Source organism: Tamandua tetradactyla, chromosome 7 (genome assembly GCF_023851605.1).
Source record: "Tamandua tetradactyla isolate mTamTet1 chromosome 7, mTamTet1.pri, whole genome shotgun sequence".
NCBI lineage: Eukaryota > Metazoa > Chordata > Mammalia > Pilosa > Myrmecophagidae > Tamandua > Tamandua tetradactyla.
This window is the reverse complement of record NC_135333.1, coordinates 107,979,123-107,994,843: the sequence shown is the minus strand read 5'-3', so window position 1 is coordinate 107,994,843 and position 15,721 is coordinate 107,979,123. Positions and strand designations below refer to the sequence as shown.

The window sequence follows — 15,721 nt, the reverse complement described above, 5'->3', positions numbered from 1 at the left end:
GAAGATAAGGTGTCAGCATCCAGCCCCCTCCAGCTCTACTCTGTTGCTTTCCCCATGGCATTTTGGGACTCAGACTGGAGTCTTAGGTCAGTCTCTTCCTAGCTCTGATTCCAATTTCTATTGATGAAATTGAACATCATAAAAATAATCTCCCATCTATTTTAGAAGGTGATGCCTTTCCAATAGATAGCACACTCATCCCCAGCAGCAAACTTTTTGAAGTCATGCATCCGCCACCTTCCCTACGGTCTTATCTCTATCCTTCTTAACTCACTTCTCCCTCCTGCCATTCCCTAACTCAGGTTCTCTCTCTGTCATGCTAGCATCTAGTGCATTGATAAGCCCAGTCTTCTTTTACTCCAGACTACACACTCTTTATTAGCCAGGACCACAAATAACTACCCAATCAACAATACTGAGATCAGCCCATCCCCAACTTACTGCACATACAAGTTGGGGATATTGATAAAATACAGATTCTGATTTCATAGATTTTGCTTTATAACAAGCTTTCCAGGATAAGCTGATGCCCCTGATCCAGGGACCACATGCCCAGTAGCAAGCATGTAGATCGCCTGCTATGTGACTACACTGTAGGGAAGTCATGGCCTCTGCTCTCAAGGAGGTATATGAATAGGCTTACATGAACTTCTCTACAATGCTTGATGGGTAGATAAATGTATCATTCATTTAATGAATAACTGCAGGCACAATTCCATGGTACTGGCTCTGTACCAGTGCAACAAGAGTTCAAGGAAGGGAGAGAGATGGGAAGTAGGAATCACCTATTTTCACATGTCTAGTGTCACAGGGCAGAAGTTTGTTGTCGCCTGGGATCACTGCACTGTGCCATTGCTTGATGAATGCCCAGAGCTAATGCTCTCTGGCCCCTGGAGACAGGTGGGGCCCAATGACCATCTGATATGGAACAGTTTCTTCACATGTCATTTCTGCCGGGAATGATTGAACATCTCTGCATCGGTGCATTTGGGTTTTTCCTTTCATCCCAGAACTATCAAGAGCTGATAGGAGAGACACATATTCCTTAGAGCCAGAAAGCTACCCACTTGGATAAAATGCAAGATTTTGAATGAAAAGTTTTTTGTAAAAATAAATAAATAAATAAATAAACCAAAATACAACAAACAAAAAGCAAAATGGAAACATTTTTCCTGTATAAGGACACAGCCATTTCTTCAAAAAGTAAGCCTTATAAAGAAAACCAGATGTTCAAAGACATCTTTCTCTTCTCTTCAAAGGCCTATCTAATAGGAAATACCCTCACTCAGGTGTGAGTGACAGTGACAACCAGTGGCATTAGAGGAACCTCCTTCTTGCCTCTCCTGCCCAGGGGCCCCAACACCTGCCCCCACACTGTTCTGGAAGACCTGCTACGCCTTCAGGTTCATGTGCCTTTCTTTGCTTCCGTACAAGAGCCACCCTGCCCTCCCACCCACCTCTGCATTTGAAACCCCACCCATCCTTGGAGACTTACTTGGTGGCATTCCTTCTAGGAGAACTTCCCCAACTCCCTGGTTTCCATGATGTTCTTTCTTTCCTTTCTGTGCCCTTTGGTTTTTGGTTCTATGGGTGCTGCGTTTTTTGCAGCACTTTTCACAGTCATCTTTTTCTTGTTTCTCTTACAGATTCAGAGGTACTATCTCAATCCTCTCTGTGTTCTGGTTTCATATAGCAGTAGGGGTCCAGCACGAGTGCTAGACTGAATGAGTGTGGTGCTGGGACAGGACCGAGGACACCACATAGGACTCTTCATGCTGTTCGCGTTTGAGAATGGAATAATGCATTTGTGCACCTATGTCATAGGCTGTACACCATAAATCTGGAAGTGCTATCGTGGAGAGCCCTGATTCTGCTCCTCTGCCCTAAGAATGCCAAAGGAAAACATAAACATGTCTTGAAAAATTGTCTGAACTGAGCCCAACCAACAGAAGCTGGTTCCAACCAACGAGTGAGTCAGGCCTGCTCTTCCTCTAGCACAGGCCGCCTGTGCGGAGTGTGGCTGGAGGCTGAGTGAAGTGTGCGCATTCACCACCTGCCATATTTGGGATGGGCTTACCTCTCTGGAATGTGGATCCTTCCCCTCTCTAACACTATTTTTAAATCGGATTGGTGTAGAGGGACAGAAAGATCTTTTCTTTACAGTCCACCTACAAATATCATCTTCATCAGAGCTGCGTCTACTTAAGTCTTAAATTTATACCCCATAAAAGAGAGAAAAATAGTGAGTTGTTTTGTCTGTGCAACGCAAAATTACGGGTTTACTCCATCTATTTCACTAAGTTGGTCTGCTTTTGGATAGGTAGACTGCTTATATGTGTTTAGTTTCTACCTGTTGTACCTGCCGTGAGGCAGGCAGCACTTCAAGGTGTGAGCGAATGTTGATGATCACATGGGACCTTCATCCTCAGCCGTGACCTTCATCCTCAATCTACCAGGACAAAGACTAACCCAGGTGGGGAAAACAGAAGCCATTTACATCCAGTTCAACAGATCTAGAAATTGCAGTGTTTCCTCTTCGATCTGACATTGCTATGAGAAAAGATTTTTCACATTAAATGAATGAACATTTATTTTCATCATGTTTAATGAATACCTTTCTAAAATGGAATACGTATTTCCATGTCTCCTCAAAGAGACTATATTACACTTAAATAAGCATCTTATTGAACATTTAAATTCATCGTTATGTACCTCAGTGATTACAGCAGATGCTTATTAATCAGCAATACTCCCCAGAACCACTGAAGACGGTAGGGCCATTGAACCTAATCCTAGTTCACCCACAACTCCCATGCTTTTTATTACATCAACCTCATATTGCTTTTTTGTCTTCACTCTCGCTGTCCCTTCTTGCTTTTCTTAATGTGCTTTCATCCCACACCTGCTCTCCTACTATCTCTATTTATCTACATCTAATCAGTGAGGTCAGACGATGATACCTGTTAATGTGATATCTAAACTGTGAATTAATAAACAAAGGAAGAAGGACTCTACTATGCCATAAAATGTATATTTTAATACTTGACATAGCTTCTGGCCACTTGCAGGCTCCATTTCCCCTTCTATCCAGTTTCTCAGCTATGTTCTGGGCGGTGAGATTGCAAGATAAGTGATTTCCAAATCAGTGATTTTTTCTTCCACACAAATACAATCAATTCCAGTTTTGAGTTACAAATCACAGGTTTTTAAGCGACAGATGTTGAGATTCAGGGATGGGTAAAATATTAATATTGGAAGTTCAGTTGGCTTTAGAATTTAAATAATTTCCATAGTTTAGTGTCGCTTTGGAGTCTCTTGTCTATTCCCATCTCTGTTGAAAATTTTTCCCATAGGGAGTAGAGAAATAAACTTTGTATTCACAGATGAGCCATGTTTACAGGAAAAATTCCAGAACTCTTATATGTAGATATAGCCCATTGGCAAAGAGAAATCACAAAGTTAGAGGATAAAGAATCAAGAGAAAAGTATACTACTTTGCTGTCTGCTGAACTAGATAACTTAGATATTCCTCAACTTTTTCATGTATTTTAGGTTTTTCCTTCCCCCCAGTTTTTTTTCGGTTGAATTTTTATGGCCACTAGTATTTGAAGTCAAATAGTATGAATGCCTACCTAATAGCTGCCTATGTGTTGCTTGAATCATAAAACAAATTGTATTTTGTTTCCAAATTCATTAGAGATGAAAAAAATCTCCTGTGTACTAAACTGTGCTAGGCACAGCTCTTTTTTTTTCCCTTTTGTTTATTATTCTTTTTTTTTTTTATTGGCACAGTTCTTGTTGCCAGGATTTCCATGGGTAAGATAAGACTAATGGATGTAAGGTGGGAAATATCAACCACACACACAAAAAAGCAGCTTATAGTTGAATTGTGGGTAGAAGCTATAAATGCCAGAAAAATTCAGAAAAGCAGGGAGGCTTCTCAGAGGGAGTCTTGAGACCTAGGGGTCTTGAGGTATGTGTGGAGTCTAGCTATTTGCCTTCCAGGTATAATAGATAGTCCCCATGACCTCGAGGAAGGCGGGGACCACCGCTGGCATGAAGGAACTAGGCCACCCACCCCCAGCCAGGGAGGAGGTTCAGTAGTTTAAAGAAATGCATTGGAGACCAGAATGGTGCAGGAGCCAAAGAAGGCTCATGGCAGGTAGAGGAGAAGCTGGAAACAGTGGTTTATCTTTCTCCCACCTCCATCCAGGCTGGACAGAAGGTACCTGTGTCCCTCAAAGTCTTCAAACAACGGAAGTTCTTCTTCCTGCCTCACCAACATACCTACAGGGAACTTAAGCTCTTTACACTTGAACTTGGGTCTCTACCCTGTACTTGGGTCTCTACCCTGAGAAGCTTCAAAGGATGAGCTGCCGGGAGGGGAAAAGCCCTGAATGCTTTATGGACACTTGAGGGGAGGCTTGGGTGGTAGATACGGCTTCCTTAAAGTGCTCTCACATATAGAAAAGGGAGGGGAGGTTCTGGATAAGTCAGATCCCAAATTCTGGGTTTCTTGGAAGTTTGTATGTTCCCTAGAGTTCTTGGGAGGCATTGCAGTCCCCAGGGACAGATGTTATCTGATTCAAGAAGGTCTGTGTGGGAGCCCTGCCTCCCTGGTATCAAAGGAGACACCGGGAGCCGGAAAAGCTCAGCTGAGCCTTAGGGAGAAAGCAGAGTTTGGGCTAAGATTCGGCAGGGCGCTCACCGGGGAAGGCGAGGTGAGCGGAAAGCAGGCCAGGGGCGCAGCTAGGAAATTCTGGCGCTTCTCCTCCAGCTCACAGAACTCAATCCAGCTGGAGCGGCCTCCTGGCACCTCAGCCAGGGCGCAGAAGTGACCAATCGTCCCTGACCTAAGGTGCTTGGCTCGGCCGGCTGCGCCCACTCGCCCCGGGACTCCCGGACCCCGGCCAGGAAGAGCAGACACCACGTCCGAACCTGGAACTAGACAGTCCCCCACCCCGTCAACGTGCACCGTTTAGACTCGGCTCCCTCAGCTCCTCTGCAGATCCTTCAGACCCCTTCTAAGGGTCTGCCCCCGCCCCCCACACCTTCACACAGGTCTTCTGTGTAGTCACACACCAGCCCTTTTCCTGGCGGTGGGCTCCGGCCAACGTCTGCCGAGGCTCCAGAGGAGCCTCTTTCATCGCATGGCTGGACCGGGGAGGAACAGGGAGGGGGGTGTCGCTCAGAACCTCCAGGTGGTAGACCAGGGGCGAGGTACACTGGGACGGGCGAGGAGATAGGTCGGGGCAACCCCCACCCCAAACCTGGCCCTGCTCTCCCGTCTCTAAGGTTTAGGGGTCCGGACACCTTCGCAGCCTCTCTCCTGCCCCACCCCCACCCTGCCCACGAGCCCCACGCGGTGCTCCTTTCTACAGCTTTTTCTCCTCCCTCCCTTCTCTTTTCCGTCCTCCGTCTAGGGCTCGTAGCCCGCCTCAGCAAACACCCCCCGCCCCTCCAACTCGGGCAGAACTCCGAGGGGAGGGGCCGGAGGCCCCCCGTCCAGGCTGTGGTCGGAGGGGGGCAGCGTCGCAGTCCCGGGTGGGGACGGGGACCCGGAGCCGTCTCTGGGCCCATCCAGATCAGACCACTCGGCACACTAGGGATTGGGGGTGGGAAGATGGGATCGCGGAGAGGGGGGTTCAGGCCCGGGCAGGTGCGGGCTCTGGCAGGGCCTGGACGGGCTTGGGGGGCGGGGTCTCAGGTTACAGCCCGGCGGGGGGCGGGGGGCGGCCCGCGGTTTGGGCGAGTTCGCCAGCCTAGAGAGCGGCGGGGCGCATATAACCGGCGCCGCAGAGGGGAGAAGACGCAGAGCGCTGGGGGGCTGCCGGGTCTTCTGCCTCCTCCTCCTGCTCCTAGGGGCCTCCTGCATGAGGACGCGGTAGAGACCCAGACCCGCGCCGTGCTCCTGCCGCCTCGCTGCGCTCCGCCAGGGCCGGGCTCCGCCAGGCCCCTGCCGTGAGCCATGATCCGCCTCGGGGCTCCCCTGACGCTGGTGCTGCTGACGCTGCTTGTCGCCGCTGTCCTTCGATGTCAGGGCCAGGATGTCCGTAAGTCGCCCACCGCCCCTGCCTGCCTCCCTTCTGTACGTCCCTCCGCGCCCTGCTCCCCAGTCGGCTCTCGGCCCCGCGCCTGCACACTGCAGGTCGGGGTTAGAGCAGCTCCCCGGGACATACCCCGCTGAGACTTGGGCGCAAGATGCTCAGGAGCTCACTCAGCGGAGTTCTGCGAATCAAGGGCTCAGTCCGAGCGTCCTCCTTGCTACTGGTTGTTGAGGCATTCCCTGGTCCTGACTGCGCAGGATTACTGATTGATGGGAAAGATTTGCACACAAATTCAAGCTCGTTTTTTGCCTCCAGTTTTGATTATTAGGCGCACACGCTCACAGCTCGCCTAGCTGAGGCACTCTGAGCTCGGCAAAAGAGGTCACGGGCCCATCGGTCTTAGCGGAACTTGGGGAGAGAGAGCGCAAGCAAGGAAGCCAGCAAGCGCCAAGGGGTTAAATTCGTAGTCGTGTCCCAGGGCTGGTGGCTAGGGTGTTGAGAGACAAGTTAGACAAAGGGGATTCTCTGAAACTGGTGGGCCGATTTGCGAGGCCATAAAGCCTTCGGAGAGGGCTGAGAGACCCTAGCTTCTTTGGGGTTCCCTCTTCTACCCCGCTGACCCTGGAGCAAGGTGCAGCTCTTGTTTGCCTTTCTGTTTTCTCCTTGCCTCTGTTTTCTAAAGGGTTTTTGAAACTTCCCGCAGGAGAAGAGCGATAATATTCCAATCAGACCCCGCTCTTGAAACACCGTCCAAAATAGGGTCCCTTCCCCGCTGTTTCCTCTCCCCTCTCCACCCCACCCCCACCCACATCCCCCCACCCCAGGTGATACTAGGAGTATCTTTTCTAAGTTTCTGGAACTCACCGACCCAGGCTGCCCCCTTCCGACCATAGGCGTGTGTGTGTGTGTGTGTGTGTGTGTGTGTGTGTGTGTGTGTGTGTGAATGTAGCAGGAGAAGGGGGCGCGGCTGGTTAACTGCTATAACTATCTCAACTGAGTGCAGTTGGGGATGCCAGTTTTACAATCTGGTCCAAACGCGGTTGTGGGCTGCATCTTTCCACCACCTTCTTTGGTAAGGTCCCACTGTCTGGGATTACATTCAGGACAAACGGAGCCTGGAAAGTGTATTAGGTAGAAAGGAGTTTTATTTTCCACGTGTTTGGGCACGTTTCCGACGGCTGGGATTCCAGTCCCGTCTTTGTATGTTACAGATTGTAAATCAATCGCAGGGTGAAATTTGGGGAGGAGGCGAGACTTAAAGTCCCTTTGCCGACGAAGCTCTGTGCGTTCCCTCCTGCCACTGACCAGGAGGTCTGCGGAGACGGTTTGAAAGGCGGCTGGCCGGGGCATACTTTTCCGTTCCTTAAGTCCGCTGACCCGGGCGGGGACAGGGCTGCAGCCACCGGGAGCTCCGGGCAGGAGACTACAGCCGCGTCTCCCTGGGGTGCGCTAAGCTGGCTGCGTGCTCCGGGCCACTTGGGGAATATGGTATGTCTATATGTGGCCTCGGTCGGGACTCATTATATTTTGTCCTAAATTTACACTCACACATCCACAAAATTGTCTTCTTAACTGACTTCTGCCTTAGTGTGCAATGGAGTCAGTTGAGTGAGCCTAAAACAATTCCCCAGTTCTCCACCTGGTATTAGAGGCTCTCTCTTAAGTAGGAGAGCTGTCTCACCGCCGCGTCTTTCCCGGGATGGAGCGAATTCCATAGTTTCTTGGGCCCAAACTTTCCATTCGCTCCTCCTCCTCGCAGGCAGAATATAATTCTGCCCCGGAGCCGCTGAGTTTGCGCTCGGGCGCATCCCGCCTCTGTAAACTGCCCTCGGTCTCCCACCCCTTCTCCGCCTCCAAATCCCTGGGTCCACAAACCAAAGACGTGACGTAGGGAAAGGCGCAGTCTGCGTGGACGTCAGGAATGTCCAAAACCTAGAGCTTGGGCACGCCCCTCCTCCTCATCTCTCCACGAGTTTGAGGAACTTCCTGGCGGCGGCGTCGCTGACCCACATCTGCATTTCACAGCCCTCGCCTCTGAACGTGTCCCCTCGGCGCAGGGGAGCGACCTCAATCCTCCTTTGTGAGGCTTGTTTGCGTTGGGAGATTGGCAGCGATGGTTTCCAGATGGGGCTGAAACGCTGCCCGTATTTATTTAAACTGGTTGCTCGCAGAACCTGTGAATTGGGCTCTGTGTGCACGGGAAAAAAGCCTCATTCACGAGAGGCGAGGTCCAGCGGCTTCCCCCCGACTCCCCGACCCCCTCTTCCACAATACCTCCCTGTGCCCGCCCGCCGCCACCTCCTAGGCTCCAGCCCTGCGCAAAGGGGCGACGAAGCAAAACAGTTCCCCGAAAGAGGTAGCTTTTTAATTGGCCGGCCACAAAGAATCACTTATACCGCCCTGCGGTAACGCGGGGAACCGGATCCGGCGCGCCGGGATGCTATCGGCCGCCGTTGGGAGCAGCAATTATGCTGGTGCTGGGCTCCCGCGTCCGCACCAAGGGGATCCGGTTACGGTGCTGGCTCCTCTCTGAGGCGGTTATTGAATCCCACTTTTCACCCTCCCAGTGTGTGTAGGCGATCAGTCTCCAGAACCACAGCCGCAAAGGGTCACCCAGTGGCTCTCACACCCAGCTCTGCCGGCCCGGTCCCTGCGCCCGCGCACCCCGAGGTCGCCCTTCTTAGGGAAATCTGATCCGAGTTCTGGGTACCCTTTCTCTTCTAGCATTTCCCACTCCTTCCCCCCTGGGTTCTCCTGGGTGAGGGTGCGCTCTTCCTTAGTCCGACGGGAGACCGTTAACCTACGCCGCCTTCTCCTTCCTCTCCGGGAGCGCGAGCTTTCCACAGCCGCAGCTATTTTAGCAGGGAGTGTGCCCCAGCAACTTCTGCAAATCCCCGGGGACACCCCCTACTGCCAACCGCCCCACCCCAGCCCGCCCAAACGTTAAAGAAACGTTGATCTTTAGATTTTCAGAGTCTCCTTGAGCAGCGGGCAGACCCATTTCTTTCTCCGCCCACCTAGTTTGTGTCTCTTTCCTATTATTCAGCCCCTGCTGCTGCCATTGCTTTGGAGATTTTGATGAGAAAAACAGCGCTAGGCCCTCCCTAGCACGTGGTACGGGCTCTCCAGCCCCTCGGCGCTCTAAGGAGCGCTCTTGTCAGCACAGGTTTCATCAGCAGCGTGCATTCCAGACGGCAGGGCGCTGGTGGAGAGGGACCAGCCTGTGCTGCCCCTTCGTCTGCATTCTTGGAGAAGGCCAGGCCTGGACTGGCCAATCTTAACTGAGGCCAGGCATTCAAAGCTCCCTGACCCCCAAACAGTCAGGGAGGGCTACAGCTGGAGGTCCCTCCAAGGCATTTATTAGCCTGCCCCCTCCCCAACTTGGTCCTAATCCTAATATAGTTTAAAGAATGGGACCAGATCCCCATTCTAATGGCGCCCCCTTTTTCCTTTTGCATGGCCCCCTCCCTGGGTTATATGTCCACTTTAGAAATCTGGCTTTTTAGAGATTCTAATTTTTGCGGGTAGAATTTTCTACATTCTTTTTCAATCTTACCTGTCAGTTGTATTTAGCAAATCCCATAATTCCTAGAGGAGCTAGATAAAAGGTCTGTCTGCCCTGCAAGAGGGAATCTCATTTCCCGTCTCCTCTATTTTTTACAGTCCCAGAGTTCCAGTCTAGAGACTCATCCCCTCCCACTCATCCTCTACCTTGTATCCCTCCTCACATCTCCCCTGTGCTAGACTGGACGGGTGAAGAGAATATGGTTCAGTGGTAGCCCCACCCCCACCCCAGCCTCACTGCTAGGTCAGGATTTTCACTAGTGAATAGAGAGCACAGAGCAGGACACACTACAGATACTTGTTGACTACATGGGAGAATGGATGACCTCTTAAAGCAATAGTATGTATGTTTTCTATGTTCAGTGGCTCAGACCCATTCTTCAGCATTGGAATTATGTCACGTTGACTGCAACCACTTTCTCTTTTTCTCTCTGGCTCCCTGCCCCCTCCTTCTCTTCGCTCTCTGCTTCCCCACCCCATCCTTGGTGCAGAGGAGGCTGGCGGCTGTGTGCAGGATGGGCAGAGTTATAATGATAAAGATGTGTGGAAGCCCAAGCCCTGCCGGATCTGTGTCTGTGACACTGGGACTGTCCTCTGCGATGACATAATCTGTGAAGACCCGAAAGACTGCCTCAGCCCTGAGATCCCCTTCGGAGAGTGCTGCCCCATCTGCCCAACTGACTTCACCACCACTGCCAGTGGTCGTAATTTATTTATTTCCTGTTCCATATAAATAAATTACCTGCAGGCTTAGCAAACGCCTTCCCATGGATGCTGGTCATTTCTGCAAAGCAGAGGGGCTGGTTATCCATGGGACCCCGGCAGCTGGGGTAGAAAGGAAAGGCCACTTCTCGCTTGCTTACATAGCCACACGGTGCTTCAGGTTGAAGTCAAGTGAGTCTGAGATCTTCCAGGAGTCTTTTCTTACCTAACACCTCCAAAAAATGTGATTATGAGACACCTGGAAGAACAGATGTGATTTCACAAAATATTCTGTCTGGAATCATCTCTGTGAATTGCTAGAGCCATGATGGAGGGCAAATGCTCCAGCAAACCACAAATTAATTCTTTCCATGTCATCCACACCTTGTCTTCTCCATACAAGACCTGCAAATATGTGGTCTTCAGTATGGAGAAACCTCTGCCAACCATGGGGAGAAAGAGGGAAAGAGGACACAGGATCTCTCTTTGAGGTTTGGAACTTTGGTGGTAGTTTCTTCTTGATTTTTAAACTATGTTGGACTTGACCACCATTTAAGAAGCAAGTTAATAAGAGAAGGAGGGGCTGGACTTCGGGAGCTCTATTGGTGAAGGATGGAGCCAGGGCTAGGACAGAGCCCCGTGTGGCTACACTCGGGTGAGTAGTTATCAAATCCCAGCTGGAACCCATGCTGGCAGATGGTGTGGGTGCAGGAGACCCCTCCCTAGCACTCAGAAATAAGCCCTATCTTCCTGTAGGGTGGGAGGGGACACAGATCTAGTCTTCTTGGATGACCCTCACCATTCCTTTCCTGTTCATAGTAGAAAAGACAGTTGAAAGGGAGAGAGAAGTTGCCTTTCCTTAACCCTTCACCAACACAGCCTCTTTGGGAAGCTGTTTTCCTGACGCAGATTCCCAGATCATTTTTGAGGGGGCCTATGTGACTGAAGAGTTGATTGCTTTTACTGTTTTGCTCCTACAAAGGGGGAGGGGGCTTTTGATTTGGTTTGGTGATGGCTGCAATGCTCTTTGTAACTCCTGTGCCCTACTGTCTTTTTGTATTTGCTTCAGGGAGAACCAGCTCTAATGTAAGACCTTTCTAAGTACTGAACTCTTCTTCTGGGAGGGGTGTGGGTGTGGGAGGGGCCTCCTACCATGTGGGGGGTGGGGGAGAGAGACTGACTCTTCTGTCTGTTTCGGGTGCTTTCTTTCCCTGTCACTGATTAGATCTTGGGCTATTTATTTTTACCTTGTACCTCCCTTGCTCCATTCCTTTGTGCACTGTCTGCTTTTGGAATAATAAAGTCTGCGTCACTTCCATTCCTCAGGGGACCTCAGCAAACCCAGGACCCCAGTGACCCTAACCCCCAATGGGGAAGTTATGAGAAACTACCTCCTTCCTTGGTCTTGTCCTTTTCTTTGTTTGATCTCATAAAGAGTGTTTGAGTGACAGTAGTTTGTCCTTCTTCATCTCATGAATCTTACATTCTCCTCCCTTTTTTCCCATTTACAGGACAACCAGGACCAAAGGTGAGGGTTTTGTTTGTTTATGTGTTTGTTTGTTTTCACCTTCTTCAGAGGCAATGCTGTGCTAATCTTGCCTGTGATGCTTTAGAAGAATTCTTTAGACATCAGAAGTGGTTTCTTTCAGAGGCCACCTCAGTGCTGGGGCAGCTGGGCAGGTTAATGTACCTGGGACTACTTAGTGGGCTCATTTGACTTAATCCTGTGAATGTTTCATGTTTCAGGGACAGAAGGGAGAACCTGGAGACATTAAGGATGTAAGTACAAATTATTTGCACACTCTGCTGCATCTACTGCTCTAAATGGGTTATTTCCTTGTGCTCCCCTCTAACTTGCCATCCTGTGGCTCTCTCTCACACAGGTTGTAGGACCTAAAGGACCTCCTGGGCCTCAGGTAAGAAAGGGAGAAATGCTTTTCTCCATCCACTTTTTACTGTATCTGAGTTGTTGATTTGCAGGCCCTTGGCCCTGCTGTCTTCTCACCTTTTCTCATCTTTCCTTCACCTTCAGGGACCAGCAGGTGAACAAGGACCCAGAGGTGACCGTGGTGACAAAGGTGAAAAAGTGAGTAGAGAAACAACACTGCTTGACCCCTTGTGGACTCCCGGGTCCTCTAAGCCCCATATCCCTCCCCTACCCCCTGGCCACCTCCCCGAGGGCACCTTATGAACAGAAGGTTCTTGACTAAACAATGTGTCACATTGGTGCTTTTTTCTTTTTCTGCCAAGGGTGCTCCTGGACCACGTGGTAGAGATGGAGAGCCTGGGACCCCAGGAAACCCTGGACCCCCTGGTCCTCCTGGCCCCCCTGGTCCCCCTGGCCTTGGTGGAGTGAGTATCCTTACTTTCCCTCCCTTCAAGCTGTCCCTCCAGAAATGTGGCTTTTAAATTGCTACTCTCACTTACCTGGCTGGCCCCCAGGTCCCCAGGTTTGTGTACACAGCCTCTCTGTGGAGTTCTCCCCCAGGCTTATAATTTAGTGGAATCACAGATTAGGCAGGAGACTGTGGTGCAAAGGGCTGACTGTTTTTTCACTCCCTGGGTTTCTGCAAAGAAGGCCTTCAGTTACCTGGCTCGCTGGCGTCTGTACCATGTGGTTGATTCTTGGGTAGGGCAAATGGCTAGGGAGAAAGGATGACTGGGCACTTGTGTTTCCTTGGGAGAAGAGAGACCGCTGTCCTTGGAAGACATTGATTCTTGGTCCTTGCCAAGTGCATTCCAAGCAACTATTCATTCTCATGAAAGAGCCCCACTGAGGAAAGGTGTGTGGCTAAAGTCAGTTTTGCAATCCAACCAGTCGAAAAATTACATTAGTGCCCAGTTTTTGCAGGTTTGTCATTTTGATGTTTGCTGTGTTTTAAGTTCTGAGGGAACGTCAGTGGACTCACAGATGCCTATTACTAGCGTTTGCCAAGGTATTTTGATGCTATTGATTTTAGCTCTTAAAAATACCTTGAAAAGAGATGTTTTAGTTGACTTTCTCAATCAATATATGTTAAATAATGCATTTAATACTTTAGAATTTTATAATATAATAATTAATTATAACAATAACAATATAATGATTCTATAAAAATGAAATGCAAGTAACTGATACTCTTCCAAATAATCCTTCTTCTTGCAGGGAAATGATTACGCTGCTGCCAGATGATAACACATTTCCAAAACTATTTTTCAGGAATCGTTGTTTATTCTGATCAATGTTAGGTTAGCTTCCAACAATTAGAATTTATCTAGGGTTATTCCTCTTCAGATATAGCTTCCTTAACCAGTTAGGAAAGATCTAGGGACTCTCAAACTCCTAATATGGTTGGGTGTATTTGCAGAACTTTGCTGCCCAGATGGCTGGAGGATTTGATGAGAAGGCTGGTGGTGCCCAGATGGGAGTAATGCAAGGACCAATGGTAAGGAAAGACATCAGTTCTTCCTAACCAAAGTGGCAGGGGGTGGCCCTTTGCAGAGCCAGAGAGTCTGACAACCTCTGCTTTACAGATAATTGCTTAGAACAGCTCCTCTGCGTCGATTATGTAACCTCCCATTTAGTTAGACCAAGCATTTGGTTTTTTATGGCGATGGATGCCAGTTTTAATGATGCGCTGGAGTGACTAAGAAGAATGAGGATGGAGAGATGCATATAGGCTCATCTGTGAGAAGGCCGGTGCTATTGCTCTTGGAAGGAGAACTGAAGAATGCATACAGCAGCTACTGTTCTCCAGCATTCTCAACTTCCAGCAGGAAATCTCAGCCTTGCAGCTCTGACTTGGCACATGCTAAATGAAGCTCAGACTTTAGTAAACATGGCTGCTTTCCAGGAGAAATCAAGGCCAGCTTCTCTGTCTAAATGGAGACCCTATAAATAAAAATAGATTGTTGCATGAGGAGTGGGAAATGAGAGGGAACAGCGACTGGAGGCCCCCTGCCCACAGGGTAACTCCTTGTCCTTTGTCTGGGCCCCTGGCTGGGAGGAGGCGACATACTGGATGCCACTGGTGAAGCCTTTCCAGTAAAGCTCCTCATTTTCTGTTCCAATGCAGGGCCCCATGGGACCTCGAGGACCTCCGGGTCCTGCTGGTGCTCCTGTAAGTACTAAGCCTTTTTTTCTCTCCGTGGGGCTGCAGGGGTTTTTCAAGCTCTCTGATACTTTAGCACAGTTCGGGGAGCCACATGTCCTCATTTTACTTTGTAGGGGCCTCAAGGATTTCAAGGCAATCCTGGTGAACCTGGTGAACCTGGAGTCTCTGTGAGTATCCCCATGAGCCCTACCTCCTCTCCTGGGAAGCTTTCTAGGATACACCACTAGACCCCAGGCTCTGCCTCACTCTTTCCCACAGTGAGGTGACCCAGGGGAAATTCTCCAAGTCATTTCTGAGCTATGGAGGAACTCTAACCAAGAATCAAATGTGGCAAAGACCACTGGCAACACTCTTCCCCTTTTCGGGTCCTTCCTGCTGCCTCCCATATGGCTTACTTTGTATCTTTGTTCTCTCTCAGCACTAAGTGGGTTTTTATCTTTCTGTCTTTCTTCCCTGTGGGGGAATTAACTTCCAAAGGCTACATTCCCAAAGTGTTGTCCACTGGCTAGGTAGTCTTCCCCCTCTAGTCATCTCAAGCTCTCTTATTTTGTTTATAGGGTCCCATGGGTCCCCGTGGTCCACCTGGCCCTCCTGGAAAACCTGGTGATGATGTGAGTATAACTGAGGAGTCAAATGAGTAGGCGCTTCATTTCAGAGGGCCTGGGGAGGGTGTGTGCGGGCGGAGAGAGGCAGAGGTGTCTTATGTTTGGCAGAAGGTGGCAGTATCCTATGGAATGAGTGTGGCCAGTTGAAAGTCCTGTCTCTGTCTATTGGCTACATTCTCACTTATAACTTCTCTTGAGAATTCCCTGGGTACTGCTTTGGACCTAATGGGAAGGGAAATAATTAAAACATCATTAGCCCCAAGAAGGGAAATTGAGAAATGAGAGAAGGGAGAGGAAAAACGCAAGGAAGAAAGATGTGGAGGAAGAAAAACAAAGAAAGAAACCTTTAACAACCCAACATTATCTTAATTGTAAATGAGTTAGAAAAAACTCTGCCTGAGTCAGGATATCTACAAAGGATGCAAACGAAGTTGAAGAGACAAGAGTTGGCACTCTCGACTCTTTTATGAATCACATTAGACAGTAATGTCTCTTGAGGTTTGGGAGAGCTAGCCCAGCCAGCAGAGTTTAAAAGAGGAGAGAAATAAAAAGCCAGCCAGGGGCAGTCAGAGGCCAGTGAGGACACAGGAGTCTGCCCTTTGTCCATGTGGGTGTTCAAAAATCATGAGGCATCCAGGGGAGTCTGGAATTTGAGGGAGGCAAAGAAGATGAGTAAGCTGGTGGGCAAAAGGCATGGAGGATGGGGACG

General features: G+C 49.6%; 1 protein-coding gene across 2 annotated transcripts in view; it reads left to right on the top strand.

The window, feature by feature from the left end:
- Nucleotides 1-5,965: 5,965 nt before the first annotated feature.
- The window catches only part of COL2A1 (collagen type II alpha 1 chain), a 30,938-nt gene continuing 21,182 nt past the window's right edge, over nt 5,966-15,721 (top strand). Inside the window, exons 1-11 of one of the 2 annotated variants that reach the window (XM_077170687.1) lie at nt 5,969-6,053; nt 10,103-10,312; nt 11,825-11,841; nt 12,060-12,092; nt 12,197-12,229; nt 12,346-12,399; nt 12,564-12,665; nt 13,661-13,738; nt 14,369-14,413; nt 14,521-14,574; nt 14,965-15,018. In XM_077170687.1, coding sequence (XP_077026802.1) covers nt 5,969-6,053; nt 10,103-10,312; nt 11,825-11,841; nt 12,060-12,092; nt 12,197-12,229; nt 12,346-12,399; nt 12,564-12,665; nt 13,661-13,738; nt 14,369-14,413; nt 14,521-14,574; nt 14,965-15,018 — 765 coding nt within the window. Of the gene's footprint in view, nt 6,054-10,102; nt 10,313-11,824; nt 11,842-12,059; nt 12,093-12,196; nt 12,230-12,345; nt 12,400-12,563; nt 12,666-13,660; nt 13,739-14,368; nt 14,414-14,520; nt 14,575-14,964; nt 15,019-15,721 lie in introns of both variants that reach the window. The other variant, XM_077170688.1, reaches the window with a different exon arrangement.